Source organism: Bos taurus, chromosome 25 (assembly GCF_002263795.3).
Source record: "Bos taurus isolate L1 Dominette 01449 registration number 42190680 breed Hereford chromosome 25, ARS-UCD2.0, whole genome shotgun sequence".
NCBI lineage: Eukaryota > Metazoa > Chordata > Mammalia > Artiodactyla > Bovidae > Bos > Bos taurus.
Genome location: NC_037352.1, coordinates 3,742,541 through 3,762,065, shown reverse-complemented (window position 1 = coordinate 3,762,065; position 19,525 = coordinate 3,742,541). Strand labels below are relative to the sequence as shown.

The 19,525-nt window shown below is 57.2% G+C and overlaps 2 protein-coding genes and 1 non-coding gene across 9 annotated transcripts in view; 1 reads left to right on the top strand and 2 right to left on the bottom strand.

Moving 5' to 3' along the window:
- MGRN1 (mahogunin ring finger 1) overlaps positions 1-6,914 on the bottom strand; it is a 36,679-nt gene extending 29,765 nt beyond the window's left edge. For 6 of the 7 annotated variants that reach the window (XM_005224547.5, XM_005224548.5, XM_005224550.5 and 3 more), the window contains exon 1: positions 6,701-6,909. In XM_005224547.5, the coding sequence (XP_005224604.1) occupies positions 6,701-6,788 (88 nt within the window). In that variant the 5' untranslated portion in view covers positions 6,789-6,909. Of the gene's footprint in view, positions 1-6,700 lie in introns of all 7 variants that reach the window. The other variant, NM_001076942.2, reaches the window with a different exon arrangement.
- A 1,410-nt stretch (positions 6,915-8,324) lies between these two features.
- Positions 8,325-8,458, bottom strand: LOC112444386 (small nucleolar RNA SNORA1). The gene has a single exon (XR_003032713.1). It is a non-coding gene; the product is annotated as a small nucleolar RNA SNORA1 (small nucleolar RNA).
- Positions 8,459-12,642: 4,184 nt separating this feature from the next.
- Positions 12,643-17,568, top strand: UBALD1 (UBA like domain containing 1). Its single transcript, NM_001076951.1, is given in 3 exon segments — positions 12,643-12,843; positions 16,148-16,210; positions 16,474-17,568. Coding segments are annotated over 3 exon segments (537 nt in total). The 5' UTR covers positions 12,643-12,723; the 3' UTR covers positions 16,828-17,568.
- Positions 17,569-19,525: the final 1,957 nt, after the last annotated feature.

Sequence of the window (19,525 nt, the reverse complement as noted above, 5' to 3'; positions counted from 1 at the left end):
CATCCAGGAAGTGCAGGACTTTCCCAGGAAGCTGCCAGGCCTGGGAACACTCGGGCCGAGGCCAGGTCCCGCCCGCCAGCTCCCATGGACTCGCAGAGTCTGGACTGAGGGGCCCGGGCACCAGAGGTTAACTTAACGCTACAGGCGTGGAAGTGGGGCCTCAGTGCAGGCGACCGGCCCAAGGTCACGGGGCAGCTCAGGGCACAGGGCCTCTGGACCCCGAATCCAGGCCCCTCCTGCCATGGCTCCACAGGCAGGAGGCGACTCCCTCTCCCAAGGCTGGGCCGAGCTCCGCCTGTGCCCACCCAGTGCATGTGGTCAGCACAGCTAGGCCACCCCAACCGTGAGGAAGTGCACACCCATACCCTTTTGACCCTGGGTAGCCGGGCCCTCCATGCCACAGCCAACCTCCAGGCACGGAATGAAAAGTCCACTGGTCAGCCGGCCTGCCCAGCACAAGCCCGGGCTTCCTCCCCTGATGCCAGCTGAGGGGGCAACACAGCAGAGCCCAGGAGCCACATAAAGGATGCACGGACCCCCAGAACCCCGAGGGCAAGCGCCACGATGAACCGCAGCCCCAGTGGGCACAGGGCACAAGCATCCACCGCCAAGGTGTCTAAACCCGAGCAACCCACAGCTTCTCCCTCAGCGAGACAGGTCCTCGCGTGCCCACCGCCACCTGCAAGGGCTTTTGCTTCCTCTTCTACCTAAAGCAGAAAGGTTCCTTGTTGCTGCATAACAAAAAACGTCACCGAGGCTCAGAAGATACCGCTTGTTTATACAGCTCTTTCAATGACAGAATCCAAACTGAGTTCACGTGAGCCAAAGCTCAGAACCGGCTCTGCCACGTGAACGGTGCAGGGCGCACGATGCCAGCCACAATGGCATAGAGCTCTGAGACCACCGAGAGCAGGTGCAGCCCCTTCCCCACCCCCACCCCTCCACCACCAACCTCGGGGCTCTGAATGTAAGCTCACGGCCCCCAGGACATTGATGGGGCCCAGGGACCCAGAGGGTCCCCTGGGGGATACAGAGAGTACTCCCTCGTCTGGAACACCTGCCTTGGTTCTTCCCTTTAGGCACCAACTAACCAGAGTCAGCAAGGCCCCAATCCAGAAGGGCAAACCCAACACAGGTGGCAGCGGTCACGAGCAGACACCTCTAGATGCCACCAACACAGAAGCATACACCCAAAGTCTCCTGGCACGCACCTTGGGCCCCTCATCATGTGGCAGGCCCAGAAGTCCATGGACCCCCGGCTGCCACCTCGGGAATAAGATGCAGCCCAGCGACTTCTCTGGTGGTCCAGTGGCTAGGTCTCCGAGCTCCCAATGCCTGGGGCCTGGGTTCAACCCCTGATCAGGGAACTAGACCCCACATGCCACAACTAAGACCCCGTGCAGTCACATAAATAAACCTTGAAAAAGGGAAAAAGTGAGCAGCCTGCACACTACAGAAGGGGGTGTTTTCTACAAGGCTGGCTGCACAAGCATTTATTAAACACCTGCTGTGTGCAGGCCCGGGTGCTGGGAGACAATGGGCACAGTCTGATTTCTAGCTCCTTTGCCAAAGAGAACAAAAGTCTAGCGTCATGAGGACATGGCAACGTTCCAACGAGATAGTGAAAGTGTTAGTCACTCAGTCAAGTCTGACTCTTTGTGACTCCATGGGCCGTAGCCCGCCAGGCTCCTCTGTCCCTGGAATTCTCCAGGCAAGAATACTGGAGTGGGTAGCCATTCCCTTCTCCAGGGGATCTTCCAGACCCAGGGATCAAACCTGGGTCTCCTGTGTTACACATTCCTTACCGTCTGAGCTACTAGGAAAGTCCCTCTGATGAGATAAAGGAGGTGAAAATGCTCTGAAAGGACACGCACCTGACCCACAAAAGGCTCAGGTCCGGGGCGTATTTCACGTCCACCTGAGGTGCTGGTGGGTCAGGTGGCTGGCGCCCCTCCTGGGTGACCCATCCCTGCCATGACCTCCCTCAAACACCAGGGCAGGGCCGCAAAGAAGCACAGGGCTGGGAAGACACGCGAGTAACCCAGTAGGAGGAACAGCCAACCATGGAGCAGCAGCCCATGGCCAGGCGCTCCTGTGGGGACCCTGTGCGCCCCAGGCTCCCCCGGCAACAGCACCCTTCTCCCTCAGGGCTCCAGCCAGGTGTCTAACGCCTGCTCTAGCCCTCGGCTGGGGACCGGCCACCTGTGTGAAGGGGGCAAGGGACAGCAGGGCAACAGCGTGCAGAAATTTACCATCAACTGATCTCCGATGAAGGTACAAAGGCAATTTGATGGGAAAAGAGAAGTCTTTTCAACAAATGCTGCTGAAGTAACTGAATATCCATATGCCGGAAATAAAAATACAAAAACCGAGATCTTGACCTCAAACTATACGTTAAAAGAATTAACTCAAACTGGACCACAAACCTTAATGTTTCAGCTAAAACTATAAAATTTTAAGGAAAAAAACAGAGGAGAAAAATCTCTGTGGCCCTGAGCTAGGCAAAGATCTTTAAGGTATAATTCCAAAAACATTAAACGTTAAGGCAATTGGGGAATTCCTTGGCAGTCCAGTGGTTAGGACTCCACATTCTCACTGCCAAGGGCCCAGATTCAATCCTTCCTTGGGGAACGATCCAACAAGCCACAGGGTGTGGCTAAAAAAAAAAAAAAAAAAAAGAAACATGATAAACTGGACTTAACCAAAATTTAAAACTTCTGCTCAAAAGGCACCATTAAGAAAATGAAAAAGACAACCACAGACTGCGGGAAAACATTTACAAATCACAGAGCTGATACATGAATTGTATCATCGTATCCAGAACCCATAAAGAACTCTCCCCACTCAATAATAAGACAATGCAACTTCTGAAAAGTGAACTAGCCTAGTAGAGCCACGCCCACCCCATCCCTAACCTGCCCCCCAACCCCGCACGCAAAGGATATACAAAGGCCAATAAGCGCAGGAGAAGACCTCAACAGCATTAGTCATCAGGAAAATGCAAATCAAAACCACGCGATACCACTGCACACCCACTAGGACGACTCTAATTAAAAAGGTAGACGATAACAAGGGTTGATAAGAATGCAGGGAATTTGGAACCCTCACACACTGCTGATGGGAATAAACGAAGCAACCATTATATTATGGAAAACAGTTCGGCAGTTCCTCAAAAGGTTAAACAGATGACCCAACCCTTCCACTCCCCGGTATATACCCAACAGAACTGAACACACCACACACATGGCCACGAATGTTGACAGCGGCATTATTCCTAAGAGCCACAAGGGGAAAACACCTCAAGTGTACGTTAGCTGGTGAACAGATAAACAAAACGCACTACAGCCACACAGTAAAGTACAATGTGGGTGAGCCTCAAAAACATCATGCCAAGTGGAAGAAGCCAGACACACACACAAAAGGCTGATTCCAGCATCCGAAATGTCCAGGAAGGACTAACTTTAAAGACAGAACACAGATCAGGGATGGGGCGGGGGTGGGGGTGACGGCGGAGAGCGCCTGTGAACGGCAGGAGGCAAGGAGACGTTGAGGGGTGATGGGAAGGTCTGAAACTGACTGTGCTGACGGCGTCAGGATTCTGTAAGCTTACAGAAAGTCGTCAGACCACAGGTTTACAAAGAATGAGTTGTACGGCACAGGACTGATACTGCAATAAAGCTGTTACGAGTAAAATAAATAAATACAATGAAAACAAAGTGAATGCGGTTAAATTCAAGTTACGTACGTTAGTATTACAGTGTGCGCTGAAAATTTTGAAGTAAAAGAAAATTGGACAGGAGATTTTTAAAAGTCCTCACCCCACCCAACCCCCCCCCACACAAATGATTATTGCAATAATCATTTCCCTGATATATATATATACACCCATGTCAAATCATTACACTATATACTTAAAAGTTATACAATGTTATGTGTCAATTATATCTCAATAAAGTCAGAAAAAAATTGGACAGTGTTACAGACGTGTTAAAAATAAATATTAACAGGGGTTCTTGGGTGGCTCAGTAGTAAAGAATCCATCTGCCAATGTAGGAGACATAGGTTCAAGCCGTGGACTGCAGCCAGCCAGGCTCCTCTGTCCATAGGACTTTCCAGGCAAGAACACTGAAGTGGGTTGCCGTGTCCTCCTCCAGGGGATCTTCCCAACCCAGGGATCGAACCCACATCCCTGGTGTCTCCTGCATTGGCAGGCTGCTTCTTTACAGCTGAGCCACCAGGGAAGCCCAACTGAGCCCATACGCCACAACTACTGAGCCTGGAAACCCCAAGTACTGAAGCCTGGGAATGCTTAGCGCTGGTGCTCTGCAACAAGAGAGCCACTGCAGTGAGAAGCCCAAGTCCCCCAACTTGAGAGTATCCCCCACTCACTGCAACTAGAGAAAAGCCCACGCAGCAACAAAGACCCAGCTCAGCCAAAAATAAATTAATAAATAACATTTTTTTAAAAAGATCTCAAGCAAATTCTAGCTCCCAATGATTGTCCATAACCGAATCAACAAAATTGGCAGAGACCTGAAAAGATAACAACTTTCTCATAAACTGATTGTACAGTCCAGAAGTCCCGAAAATCATATCAACCCCCCCTTTCATCCCCAGCCCACTCTTGAGGAAACATACTCAAGTCCTGCTTAGGTCGCCGACTGCCTCCCAGAACAAGATGGCCTGAGAGAGAAGGAAGCAGAAAGGGCAGCCTTTGGACTGGACAGGCCCAGGAAGGCACTAATCTCGCTGGCAGCAAAACCAAGGTGCACATGGCATTCACCTGAGTGCCAGCCCCAGTCGATTAGTTGTGGCTGACTCGGGCGTCCAGGATCGGTAGGGGTGTCTGGACTGATTAACAAGGTCAGCCACGCAGAACACAAAAGCAGTGCTCTAAGTGCCTTGCATTTGTGATTTCTTCTCCAAGTGTCCAACTGAAGGGACATGAGGTTTGCTCTGGTCCCAGGTGACCACCTTAAACTTATTGCTGTCTCTGCCAAGCCACAGCTAACTGCTATTAGAGTCTGAATGCATCACCTAATTTCCTCTATAAGCCAACATAGCAGCTAACAACTTGTGAAGACGTCTTAGGTGCTAAGCACTGTATGAGGATCAGCCCATTTTACAGATGAGGAAACTGACCCAGCGGGCTAGGTGGCTTGTCTAAGACTAGGAAGACTCAGCCAAAGGTGATCAGGAAGAAGATCAGAGATGGAAGAGGATGACTTCAAATAACTGCTCCATCAGGTCTGGGATGTCAGCCTCCAGGGGATCCCCACACCAGCCGGGGCTTCCCTGTAATGTGCCAGGGACCAAGAAGGCATGGAGATCTCCCACGCCTATCAGGAACAGGGCTCTCTGGCCCAGCTCTGACCGACCCCAGCTGTGCTGGTCCCCACCCTGTTTATTTCTGGTGGTCCCAGACACTTACCTTCTTTCCCCTTCCAAAATGAGAGCAGAGCAGTTCTCAAATTTGAGTGGACAGTCAACTCACCCTGACAATGGGTTTTAGATGCAGGTTCCTAGGCCCCCAGCAGACCCCTAGGAAATCTGAGGCAGGACCTAAGGAACACACCTTAAACAAGCTTCCCCATGGTCCTGGACCATACTCAGGGGACACGTGGCCTGGGGGATGCCCACAGGCCAACTGAGAGGCCAAGAAACCACCAACAGGATACAATGCTGCAGAAGCCAGAATCAAAGGCCCCAGTCTGAAAGTCCCCACGAGGCCCAAATACCCTGTCCTCCTACCCAGCAAACGACCAGATGAGGAGATGGAGCATGAGGAAGCCGAGCTAAACCCCCAGGTCAGGCCACTCTGATGGTGACATCAGAGGCAGGAGAACAGTGTGTGTGTGTGTGGAGTGGGGGGAGCTGGGGGCTGAGGTGGGGAGAGGGACAGCTGGCCTGGGAGCCAAACTCCTGGTCCAGCTCTGAGACCCTGGGAAAGTCACTTCCTCCCTGGTGGCCCACATCTCTCAGGCACAAAAACGGTTGGCTGGAGAACCTGGTAGGTCCCCTCCAACTATCCCCTGGTTCTTCAGCAGCGACTCCCAGCTCCTCTCCCAAGGGCAGTAATGCCTCCTTGGGCCCAGGCCCACTCCCCAGCGCCTTCCCACCCACCCACTAAATACACGAGCCAGGCCACGGGAGAGCTAAACCTCTGTCCAGACGGGACAGAGAGGGGACCGTACAGAACCCTGGCCGGATCTCCACACCGAGCCACCGAAGAAGGCGAAAATTGGAGATGGAGTGATGTCGATCCCTTTGACAATGACCACTTTGTAAGCGCAAGCAAAGAGCCGGGCACGGGGTTGTCCTTGCCAGCTGCGCGCCCCAAAACCTCACCTGGTCCTTGGGGAGGTTTCCTATCGAGTGTCTCCCGGGTGTGCAGCCATGGGAGCGTGCAGCGCGCAGGGGCGAACTGACTGACCCAAGGTCACCCGGCCGGGCAGCGGCAGTCAGAGCCGGGCCGACCCTCGCCCCAGGGTCCGGGTGGAGGTCGCGTGGAGCCCCAGACAGGGAAGCTGCAGGAAGGGCCGCGGGGCTGAGCAGAGCCCCCAGCCCACCCTCCGCCGCGGGGCCCGCGGCAAGGCCCCGCTGCCCGCTGCCCAAGCGCTCCAGCCCGCGCGCCTCGCCGTCCGCGCCCGGGGCAGGAGCCCCGGGCGGGGCCAGGGCTGGAGTCGGGGCGGCCACTCACCGGACTTTGGGGGGTAGCGATAGGCCGAGTTCGCTTGGATATCTATGTCCTCCACGCCCGCGATGCGGCGGCTCAGGATGGAGCCCATGATGGGCGGCGGGCCGGGCCGAGGCTGGGGCGGCGGCGGCGGCGGTGGCGTCCTCACGCGGACATGGCCCGGACCAGGCCGCACGGACGCTCGCCCACGGCCGCGGGCGCACGGCCTCCCCGAGCCCCCACCCCCGGCTCGGCCCGGGGCCCGACGCCACGGCAGCCCTCCTCCCCCCCGGAGCGCGAAGCACCTCGGGAAATGGAGTCCCCTCGTCGCAGTGGGGGCCGAGCGGCGGCGTGGAAAGCCCAACGGGGAACTACACTTCCCAGGAAGCTCCGCGCCCGGGCTCTCCGAAGTTGTTGACAAACCCTCCGGGACAAACCAAATGGACCTGAGTCCAGAGGGGAGAGACCATCAACCACCCTGCAAAGTATCCAGCCCTTTGCATTCCAAAGCATGAGACTAACATCATAAGTCTTTGGCTTTTTAACAGTTTGTTCGTACATACACCTTTCGAGGAACCAACCCCTTCCATTTACTCTCTCTTTGAAATACCTCCCTGAGCTACCATGGTTCTCCCCACTTCCCAGGGTTTGATCTCCTGGCCCTGCCAGCAGAGGGCAGACCCTCACCTGCCACCCGGCAGAAAGGAGCTGGGGGTGGAACCCAAGGTTGCTTGGAGGAGTGCCCACATGGGAAGCGAAGCACCTTGTCCAGAACTGAAGGCATCTCACCGTCTCCACGTCCAGGACAATTATTTTGAAGACATCAAGTCCCTCGCAGAGGCAGTAAACCTCTCCCCATTTTAAAGACAGGGAAACTGAAGCACAAAGAAGAGAGGGCTTAAGGGTGCTTAAGCCAAGTTCAAAGAATCCGGGTTAGACCCTAACTGAACCGCCAGGGAATTCCCCAACTTTCCATTTGAATAAATATTTATAAATAAACAAAAAGAATCAGGGTTAGAGTTAAAGCCTCCTCACAGGTTGTAAGGTGCTTTCCTGGCTTTTAATTCGCGCAGAACTCTGTAAGCAGGCAAGTGAGGATCTGTTTTTGCCAACTTTTCAGTTGAGAAACGGCTCTTCTGAGAAGAAAGTGGCTTCCCAAGACAAGCCTGTTCTATTAAGAAAGGAGCTGGGGGACTTCTCTGGTGGTCTGGTGCCTAAGACGCTGTGGTCCCAACGCAGGGGGCCCAGGTTCCATCCCTGGTCAGGAAACTGGATCCCACATAGTGCAACTAAGAGTGTGCATGCCTCAACTAAAACACTACACATGCCTCAGTGTAGACTGAAAGATCCTGTGTGCCACAACCAAGACCCTGTGCAGCCAAACAAGTAAGTTATATGTATATGTATAAAGGAGCTAGGGAGGGCAGAGGCTGGCTACGAGTCTTAGATGGTAAATTCACCACTGTCCACATTAAAGTGAGTCTTAACACTGATTTCAGGACTCCAGAATCCAACCTTCCTATTTTTTTTTCTTTCTAGAAGTTAAATATAGCAAGTACAATTGTGTTTATTCCTTCATCTTTCCTAATATTGAAAAGCCATATTATATCCAATTTTTACTCATGAGCCTAGTCAAAAAAAAAAAAAAAAATGTTACAGGTCTCATTGTCACCACTGCAGTAAAATTACAGTGATGGAAGCAAAACCTGTGTTCTCAACGTAGCCACATTAACAGTTTTATGGACACCATGAACAAGTGCCCATTTTCAGAAGAATGAGGCTTCAACCTTCCTATTTTCATGGGGCCTGGGAAGCCAAAAGTCAAAGGAAGTGAAGGACTTGTGTGATTGTAAGGGAGAGTGCAGGTCTTGGGGGAGCCTGATCTAACTAACCTCTCTGCCGTGCAGGCAAGAACCCCGTTTACTGAGCAGCTACTATGTGCCAGATGTTGGTGTTGAACCCTATCCACAAATTCTCTGCTGTAGGTTCTGTTTTCATTCCCAAGAAAACAGAAACAGGAACAGGAAAGGGGCTGGCAGAAATGAAGTATCCCACTCAGTTTGCATAGTAGATAAGTGGTAATAAAGCTGGAATTTGAACCAGGCCACTCCTTTTAATGTCACATTCCCCTGTCACCCCCAGCCCCCATCACCCAGACACAGGAATGCTCCAGTACCAGATTTCTTGTCTCTTGCTCCTAGATAGGCCTGAAGATACCTCCACCCCATGCGACCATTCTTCCTTCACTTCAAATTTTTTTCTGTTGAATCACATAACGTTGTTCAATCATACATACACAAACAGATAATACCAACACAGCATTCAATTGATCGGTCTCCCTGCTTGCGGGGAGGGAAGGAGGGTATTGTGGCTCCAGATGTTCCCACTGACAAATAATTCTAAGAGAATGTCCTCCCTACAGATCATGGCCAGGGCAGTCATTTCCATGGGCTGATATTGGATCAATTAAAACACTCCTCTCAATAGAGCTTTGGACTTCAGGTATATTTTTCTGTGCTTATCCATGTCCCAGTGGGAGATGGGCACTTCCTGATTTGATACTGGTTCTACTATCAACATCTTGGCTGATTCATTTATTCACTCAACAAATATTTATCATGCAGCTACTATATGAAAAGCAGTGAGCCAGGCAAAGAGCCAGGCAATAGAGATTAAATGGTGAAACCACCAGATACAGAACATCTAGTGAGGAAGCAGACACTAAAGGTGAGCAAGTTTTACACGCAGCGGGTGCTATAGGGGAGTGGCCTGAGGTGCAGTGAAATACTAGGAGAGACCTACTATTGCTAGGGGAGTCAGGGAAGGTTTCTCTGAGGAGGTGATATTTAAGCTAGGACTTGAAATACAAGGAAGAGCCAACCAGGCAAACTCTGAGGGAGTGGGTCAGCCCAGATTCCAGGCAAGGATAACCACCTGTGCAACGGCCCTGAGGCAGCAGGCCCTGAGAAGCTGAGTGAGATCGATGAGCTCAAAGGCCAGTGCAACTAGAATCTAGGAGGCATGGAGAGTTCAGGGACAGGGATCAGAGGTCAGGCGGTGGCCACATCTTAAGGCCCCTCAGTTGTTCAGGGATTTCCTGGTAGCTCAACTGGTAAAGAATCCACCTGCAATGCAGGAGACCCCAGTTTGATTCCTGGGTCAGGAAGATCCATTGGAGAAGGGATAGGCTACCCTCACTCCAGTATTCTTGGGCTTCCTTGGTGGCTCAGCTGGTAAAGAATCCGCCTGCAATGTGGGAGGCCTGCATTTGATCCCTGCGTTGGGAAGATCCCCTGGAGAAGGAAACCGCTACCCACTGTAGTATTCGCAAAGAGTTGGACCAACTGAGTCACTTTCACTTTTAGTTAGGCAGCATCTGGTCCTTTTAAACACAAAGGAAGACCCCAGCCACACTCAGGGCCTCAGAGTGTAAGTCCCTCAAGCCCCTAGACTTCTCAAGCCTTCTGAGGGTGCATGATCCCTGACTAATTCTAGGCACCCTGTGGATCTGTGATAAATACATCTGTGGAGTGATTGAAAAAATGAACTCGGAGAGAAGGAGACTGGGATCCCGGGCCTTCCATAAACTGGTAGTGCCAACTTTCCCAAGGGCCTCAACCTCCCTGGACCTCAGGTAAAAAGAAGGCACTGCCGGAAATGCCCTTTATACCGCCCTCCCCCCATCTACTGGCCCCAGCTGTCAGGCCCCATCTGAGCCTGCTAAGAAATCCAAAGTCCACTCTCTAGCCAGTCTGATCCTGGCTGAAAACAAGGTTGTTTTTTCCCTTCCCCAAGGCCCCTTGGAAAACAAGTTGGCCGGGGGGCCACAGCAGGCAGAAGTGGGGGCCACAGGGGGCAGAAGGGTGACCTTTGCTCCTGCTGTCCCCACCTGCCCCACCCCAGCCAGCGGGCTGGCTTGGAAAAGTGCCTTCAGGGCTGCGCAAGTCTGGGCAGGTACCCGAATGGTGCTCAAATGAGGGTGAAGGACGCACAGGGAGGTACTTCCTGCCTTTCTAAGCAAGAAAAGTCCCCAGTGGGCCCTGCCAGGACAGCGCCCACCCTCCTGTGCCAGGAACACACCTTGCTGGCCCACTGGTGCCTGGTCTTCTCCACTGGCTCTGAACACTGTCAAGAGTGTAAGGAGGTCTGGATCCCAGCCTCAGTTTCCTTATCTCTAAAATGGGCCTTGAGTTCCCTACAGTTGTCCAGATGGAAGCACAGAGGTGCTAGAAACGGTGTTCTAAGCACCACAGGCATTAATGCCCCAGAGCAGTCCTGGGAGAACTATGAGGATTCTACAAATCAGGAAACTGAAGTTTAGAGCCAATTGTGCAACAAGGCCCTGGGCAGGGACGGGCTCCCCTGGAACCAGATAATACCCAGAACATCGCCTAACAGTACTGAACCTCTCTACCACCATTTGGTCTCCATACTGTTCAGCCACAGTGATTCTAACGCGGATAACGGATCAGATGTACCAAAACCCCTCAATGGCCTTTAACCCGCCATCTCCAGGGCCTGTCCCTGCTTCCTGAAGACACTTCCCACACTGGCAAATTCTACACCTGTCCTAGGGACTTTTGACACACGTCACACTCCACCCTAGGCACCATCCAACCCTTCTACTAGAGTTTGTTCTCTGCATGCCTGGGGCCAGGTGAGAGCCAGACACAGAGTAAGGGCCCAATAAAGAGTTGCTCAACTACTGAAACGGGTCCAGGCAGCGCGGGGAACCGGAATAAGCTCAGAGCCGGGGCAACCGAGCCCCGAGCCTCAGCTCCAAATACGCTGGGCCTCTCCCAGGCTCCCCGCACACCCGACCGGCGACCTCAACCGGAAACGGCGTGTGTGGAGCTGTAAACACAGCCCGCAACCAACCCCCACCCCCACGCGCTTTTCAGCCCCGCCCCCGCCCTCCACGTGATGCGCCCCCGCCTGCCCCTACTCAGTGCCCGCCCCCGCCGCTGCCTCATTGGGCAGCCAGCTTTGTTTACCTTATATGGCCAGGTCCTAACACCTCGCGGCCATCCATTGGCCAAGGAGCTGCCTCACTCACTTGACGTCACTCGGGACTGAAAGATGCAAATAAACCGGGGCATCCTGGGAGTGGAAGTTCGGGGGCCGCCCCGGAACTGGCTCCGAGCGGTCCTAGCGCCCGCACATTAAGAGTCGAGATTTCCGGCCAAGCGCACGAGATTTTGCGTGGGAAAGTGAGAGCGTCGCGCGGAGGGGTACCCCGGGGCTCCAGAGACTGCGGGCCTCCCTTGTCAGTCCCAGCCCTCAGCGCTTCCTCCAGCGTTCTTCAGGCCTCCTGTGCCTGGTCCAGCATCGGGCCAGGGAGGGAGGGACCAGCGTTACAAGTGGGAGATGCAGGCTTCCAGTCCACGGGTGTTGGGGAAGGCTTGGAAGGCTCCCTGGAGGCGGTGACTCGAAGTAGAACTCTAAAGGGCAGATTCATTCATTCACTGAACAAGTATTTGTAGGCGCCTGATGGACAGGCAGGCCTGGCATGCTGTAGTCCGTGGGGTCTCAGAGTCGGACACGACTGAGCGACTGAACTGACTGCGCCAGGCTTTCGGTGCCTTATGGCCCTCGTGTTGATGATTTGTGCAAAAATAAGGCGCCTAGTCAACACGGGGGATGCCAACCACACTGGGGTTCGGGATCCTGGGGTCTTGGCCAACAACCAGCGTTTGCGCCCGTGCCCGGTCTGTAGCCCCCGCCTCCGGACCACCCGCCCACCCACCCAAATCGGTGCAGTCACGGCCTGGGCACGCGCCCGTCCAGCTTCTGCACACTAAGTAGGCGCCTAACACTCAGGACACACCCTCGGGCCCGGCCCGCACGCCGGGCCGAGCGCGGCGGAAGCGGCGCGGGACTACATATCCCAGCATGCCGCCCGCGGCCCGGAGCGAGGCGAGGCTCGGTGAGTCAGAGCCGCACAGTAAATATTTGTATTAGCCGGAGCCGGCTCGCTAATGGTGGACGCGTGAGGCGGAGGAGAGCACCGTGGCGGGAGGCTGGAGCGGGCAGGCGGCGGCGGCGCCATGTCCGTGAACATGGACGAGCTCAAGCACCAGGTCATGATCAACCAGTTCGTACTGACGGCCGGCTGTGCGGCCGACCAGGCGAAGCAGTTGCTGCAGGCGGCCCACTGGCAGTTCGAGGTAGGCGGCCGGGGCTGGGCCGGGCCCGGGGCGCTGGGTGTCCGTCCCGCGTGGCGGCGCTTGCTGTGGGGCGTGTGCGGGCGGGTGTGGACACGTGCCGCGGCGCGCTCCGCCGGGGCCGGGCCCGCGCTCTCGGCCCCGGTGTCCAGGCGGCCGCGCGCCCCGGCGTCCGGGCCCCGGCGCGCACACGCGGCGTGCGGGTCAGGCCCAGCGGCGCGGCCGCGACTACGCGGCCCCCGGAAACGCCGCCCGCGCGGGGTGGGCGGGAGGGGCGGCCTGCCCTCGCCGGGTCCGGAATCCCCGCCCCCCCCAACCCCCAGATTCCCCAGGCGATCGGGTTCCGGGGACCCCCTTTTTTGTTCGGTAACGGCCAGGGCGGGGCGGCGCTGAGGCCCCGACGGACAGTCGGCTCGGCAGCCGGAAGGAGGACGCCCGTGGCCTGGGCCGAACTGGGCCCGCGCCGCCCCCGCCTTGGAAGCCCTGAGCCCGCGGGTGGAGCCTCCGGTGTGTGTGGGTCTGAGGGTCTGCGTGCCCGGTGGGCAGCTCGGCGGCGCGTGTCCACGTACTTGTGCATTTGTATTTACGCACGCGCCACGCTACGTGTGGGCATGTTGGCGTCTGTGTGTGTAAACACTCAGTCCAGCCCGCGGCGCGGGTGCGGGCTGTGTGCGCTCCGTGTACGCACAGGTCACCGTTTTGCAGACGGTACTCAGGCGTGTGCACACATGGGTGTCCAAGTGGTGTGTCAGAGCCCCATACGACAGCTAAGGGTGTGATCTGTGTACCCCGCGCCGGAGGCGTATCCAGGTGCCCTCCTGTGCTGGCTGCTGAATCTGCCTGCACAGCGCACGGCTTGGTGTACACGGTTCAGTGGCTTTCGGCCAGCTGGGCGGGAGGTGGGGCTGCCCCAGCCTGGCCCCCACCTCCCCAGGCCTCCCTGACCCATAGAGCACTAGTGCCCAGGGCTTGCCAAAAGGCCACCTGGCCTTCCCAACTCGACTGCCCCAGAAATAACCCGGGATGGTATCTAGGAAGGAGGCCAGAGCCCCTTGAGCTCCACCCCTCACAGGTGTAAGGTCACAGTCTCGGTCTGTAGAGTCCTCTGTAGAGTCCGTGCCCAGCCTGGGCTGGGGAGCCTGGTTTCTAGATGGGGAGCCTGGTTTCTAGATGGGAAGCCAGCTCAGGGAAGGTACTCCCCGCCAGAGGAGGGACAGGGAGCCTGGGGGCTGTGTTCAGGTTCCTGTGGGGTGGGACAGAGATAATAATTCCTGCCCCAAAGTTGGGACAGTCTGGGGAGGCAGTGGCCTGTCCACTCAAAGGAATCCTTGCTCACTTTCCCACCAGAGATCTCAGGGGGACCTGACAGCTAATCCTGGGGTGGTCCTCAAATCACAAGATGGGACACTGCTCGCTCTCTCTGGGCAGGTCCCACCCTGTGGCCTCAGTTTCCATCGCTGTACCTGGGGGCCGTGAGCTGTGAGCTGACCTCTGAGGAGTGCATGGGCAGCCCCCCCTTCCCAGCCCGGCAGCCCCACCCTGCAGGAAGCTTCCTAATCTAGAGCTGGATGTGGCAAAACTTGCAAAACCACATTCATGGTAGTTTGCTGGAGTCCCACATCTGCATACATGTCCCCCGCTCTGGCTGGGCGGGCAGGTGTCCGGTGGGAAGCAGCCCTGCCCACAGAGCCTGGCAGAGGCTGGCAGTCGCTCAGGGTTGGTGTCTCCTGGTCACTGGAATTGAAAATGTATCTTTGAAGATTAAAATGCCTGGGGAAACTCTGACCTCAGGACGGGCAGGAACAGCTTGCAGACTGGGGAGCTTTGATGGCCCCCCATGGTACAAGTCCTGGGCTCCCCGAATCTCAGCTTCACTATGTGTAAAGTGGGGATGTGGTTAGTAGGGAGGTTCTCAGGGTAAAAATGGGGTGTGAACATCCAGCCCTTAGGTCTTCCTGGGAGTGAGTGGGAGTCCTTGCCTCTACCCCTGGCTGGCAGCCACTTGGGCTGAGGGCTGGACCAGCAGGAGGCCTGTTTTGGGGTCATATTCTCTGTGATTCAGGTGTTAATGGGGACAGAAGGCTGCTGGGGGAGGGGGACCTCTGTGCTTTAAGTTTGGGGGTGCTCTAGGAAGGCAGGCAAAGGGCAACCGCCTCTCCCTGGAATGCTCACACACTGCAGCTGTCTATGGGGCTGCTGCTGGGGGAGGAATAGGTTGGTGTCCCTTGGGGCTCCTGGTCCGGGAGGTGTCACAAGGAGGTGCTTAGAGACCGAGGCATTCTCCCCCCGCCCCCAGCTCCCACACCCCTGTTTAGGGACGTTGGGGTAGGGCGTCTCCAGCAGGAAATTCCCAGAATAATTCATTTGAATTTACTCTAGTAATAAAACCCCTAGGGTAAGCCTGGGAGCCAGGCTGGGTTTCTGGGTGTGTTGGGAGTGGGGGAGGGGGCTGACAGCCCTGGGCCGCAGTGGGCGGGGAGCCCAAGGGGGGCGGCGTGGAGGGCAGAGCTGCCCGCAGACCCTTCACATACTTGACGGGCTCCCTCACCCTGCACTTTCGCAAGAGCAGCTGGTTCCCTTATTTTCCTGGATGCCTGTCCTGCAAGGGGCCGAATCAGGACACACCAGTACCAGAGGCCACCGCCCTGGGGGCCCTTCCCCCCAGCCCCCCAGGGCCACTCGAGGAGCTGGTTTGACCCGGAGCCGCTGCCACCCCCTTTCCCACCCGCTTCTCACAGTCCGGGGTGCGAACCCCACTGCAACCTTCCTCTTGCTCCACCAGTTTGTTGGGAGGCTCCGACGACTGGATAGGAGTGGGAAACCCACAGCACAGTACTTAATCCCAGCCTGGCCCGGGGACCTCAGGAGCATGGCTGCCAGCCTCCTAGTCCCTTTGGTGCAGAAGGATAAATCGAGAGGCAGGGCAGGGTCCCTTGGCTAGCCCAGGAGAGGAGCGGTGGGCTACAGGCTCTCAACATCGGGGTGCCTTTGCCATCCTCTGGTTCGTAGACAAGGAAAGTGAAACTCAGGGAGGAGTAAGGAGTTGCCGCCCATAGAGTTGGTGACCATAGGGCCAGAGTCTCCTGGAGCCCTTTCCCCATGAGACAGGCCCTCACGTCACTCATGGTGATGAAACCAGGTAAGCTGGACGCACCTGGCAGCCAGCTTGCAGGCAGTGTCCTGAGGGTCCTTCCTGCCCACCAGCCCAGGGCTCCACAGCACCTCTCCGGGTGGTGCTGAGAGTCAAGGAAGGCCAGGCCAAGGCCACTGGGGTCCTGAAGGTAAGCATGGGCCTTTTTTCCTACAGACGGCCCTCAGCGCCTTTTTCCAAGAGACCAACATCCCGTACAGCCACCATCACCACCAGATGGTAAGTGTTCCCTGTAGCCCCAGGGGCATCCCTGCGGGACTCTACCAGTGCCGGGGGGTCGGGGGTACCCGCCCAGGCCTGAGGAAGGAGCCGCTGGGAGGGACTCCTGGGAGCTGGGCAGCAGGCCGCGTGGGCCTGCGCACGTGGGCACCGCTCTGCTCCCCTGTGAGCTCCGGGCTGGGGGACCGCCCGCGGGGGGTGCTGCACTGGGGAAGGGGCCCTTCTGGAAGGGGCACTCATCCCCCTCCCTCTTCCCCCTACAGATGTGCACTCCTGCCAACACCCCCGCCACGCCCCCCAACTTCCCCGATGCCCTCACCATGTTCTCCCGCCTCAAGGCCTCCGAGAGCTTCCACAGCGGAGGCAGCGGCAGCCCGATGGCCGCCACGGCCACATCGCCGCCGCCGCACTTCCCGCTCACCGCCACCGGCAGCTTCGCGGCGCCCAGCTGGCCAGCCGCGGCCTCACCCCCAGGGGGCGCACAGCACCACCAGCCGCCGCAGCCGCCCCTGTGGACTCCGGCCCCCACTTCCCCGGCGTCAGACTGGCCGCCCCTGGCCCCCCAACAGGCCACCTCGGAACCCAGGGCCCACCCCGCCATGGAGGCCGAGAGATAAGGGAGGCCCCTCCCCCCTCCCGGAGGCCAGGACCCCGTGGGGCGGGGGAGAGGACGTCTCTGCGGGCCCCCTTCACCCTCCTCTGTCTGCACCCCTTTTCCCCGGAGCCCTGGAGGGGAGAGACCGGACCCTCGAGCCAGCCCACAGGCTGCCCGCACGCCTGCCCGGCGGCACAGGCCTGTGGCGCCCCGCTTCCATGGATTTGGTTTCGAGTCACCTGGGTGCTGATGGACAAAAGCTCGGAGAACAAGCAGCCTTCCCCAGAGGACTCGCCCACCCTGCCCCGCCGGCCCCGGGGGCAGCGGAGCATCGCCACGCCGGAGACTGGGCGGGCTCCTGCCTTGGAGCTCCCTGGGGCCGGCGGGCCTAGATCCCCACCCTCGGGAACGCAGAGCCTTCTCCGCATGTGTGCGTGTAGCTGTGTCTGTGTATTTATACGTATGTCGCTCTTCGAGAAGCAACCTAGTTTATGGGGCAGCTGGACTTTGCATGTTAGAGTGAGCCCCCCTCGCCCGCCGCCCTTCCCCCCAGGGCCCTGCCCCTCTCTCCTGCTCCCTGGGCAGCCAGCCTTGCTCTTCCCTGCAGAGAAAAGGATTGTGGGAAACTCCAGGACTCTTCCCACCCATCCCCCAGCGCCTGCCTGCTGGGGCTGCCTGCATGCCTCCCCAGAGCCCGGGGGTACCCCATCCCCAATTCCTTTCCCCCTTTTAACAAAGGAGAAGAAAGAGTTCCAAACCACCACCAGGCTCTGTGGTCGTGCCTCATATCCTAAGCTTTGCTGCCAGCTGGCTCCATGTGGAGGGGGAGGGTGCCAGCCGAGCCCAGAGCAGAGGCCAACCCCCGAGTCCTGCCTGGCTCCACACTGCTCCTATCTGTCACTGTCTTTTCAACCACAACGTGCTCTGGAATCTTCCTGCCCACCCCAGGCTTTTCCCATGAAGTTAGTTCCTGCCTTGTGTTCCCAGAACCCCTGCCTCTGTCTGCTCACCCTTCCCCCTGTCCAACTGGACAGATCCCGGCCTCCAGGGCTAACAGCTGCCTTCCGGTCTGCCTGGGTTTCACACAAGGACTTTTCTTGCTGTCTTTAGGGCCCCAGTGGCCAGTTGCAGGCTGGACCCTCAGCCCCACCTCCAGTAGCCACGCTGGGTGGGGTAGGGCCCTTCCTTGGGGGAGGCGCAGGCCACAGCCCCCGTGGTAAGATAGCAGGCATGGATGCAGAGCCCGTGGGCCAGCAACAGTGACTGGATGAGGCTGGGCAGAGTCCAAGCTGCAGCTCAAACCTTTGGTTGCCAAGGAGACAAACCACTCAGGGGCAACAGACAGTGGATCCCCAGCTGCTCCCACGCCAGGCTGGGCAGGCACCTACTCCTCTAAGGGAGAAGCTGGGCACGACTCTGCCCTGGGGCAGCTTTGAGAGAAGGCAGCCTAGACCTTGCACCCCTTGGTGAGGCTGGAACTTGGGGGAGTAAGGGGACGTGGGCCCCTGCAGATGGTCACCAGTGGACTGACTTCCTAGTCAGGAGGCCTACCCCACTCAGCCCATTGGACAGTGCCTGGGGGTGGAGAGTTCTGTTTCAGAAGATCTGGCTGGCAGGCACCTCAGCACCTGCCAGCGGCAGCCCCGCTGCCACTCCCGGGGTCACCACACAGCCCGTTGCTGCCCTGTTGGGGTCTGGACAGCCTCACTAGAGGCCCCCACTGGTCACAGGACTGACTGCAGCACCCCCACTGCAGCTGTTGCTCATGTCCTCACCTTGAAGCCCACCCTTCTAATGGCCTTTGGGGGCAGGGGCACAGCTCTGCCTCAGGTGCCTGTGGGGGGAGAGAGGAGGCTGTCCTGAGCTCCTGAACATTCACTGCAGCTCTTTCATCCTTTTGGAGGGAAGACAGTTCTCAGGTCGCTGAGGGTAGGACAAGACTGAGTGACTTCACTTTCACTTTTCACTTTCATGCCTTGGAGAAGGAAATGGCAACCCACTCCAGTCTTCTTGCCTGGAGAATCCCAGGGATGGGGGAGCCTGGTGGGCTGCCGTCTATGGGGTCACACAGAGTCGGACACGACTGAAGAGACTTAGCAGCAGTTCTCAGGAAGCTGCCACACCCCCTTCCAAGTGTAGGAGGCAAGGAAGTGCTTCTGTGGGTGAGTGTGAGCTCCCCAGTGGCCAGACGACTGAGGTGGCCATACCCACTGGAGCCATGCAAGAGGGTGCACAGTCCAGAATGTCCACTCAGGCTCCCCACCCCCACGCTGGCCTCAGGGTGGCCTGTGGGAACTATACCCTCACTCCTCAAGTGTGGTCACCAGACCAGCTGGGTCCCACGGGAGCTTGTCAGAGATGCAGAACGACCTCTCTCTCTAACCCCAGCCCAGACCTCCTGAGTCAGAATCTGCTTTGAACAGGATCCTCACGTGCCCTGTGGACATTCAAGGGTGAGAATCCCAACCTGACCAAGCCCACTTCTGTCTCCAGAGGCCACCAGGGGCCAGGCCTGGAGGCCCCAGGAGGAGGTCCTGGAAGGACTTAAGTTTCCTGTAGATGCAGCTTTTCCAGTGTGGGCACTCCAGACACTGGGGTGTCCTGTGCAGCACCCCTGACCCCTTTCCATGAGTTCGAACCAGTAGCAGCGCCCAGTTAGGACAACTAGAAGTGTCTGCAGGCAAAGTCACCCCAGTGGAGAGCCACAGGGCCTCCGGGGA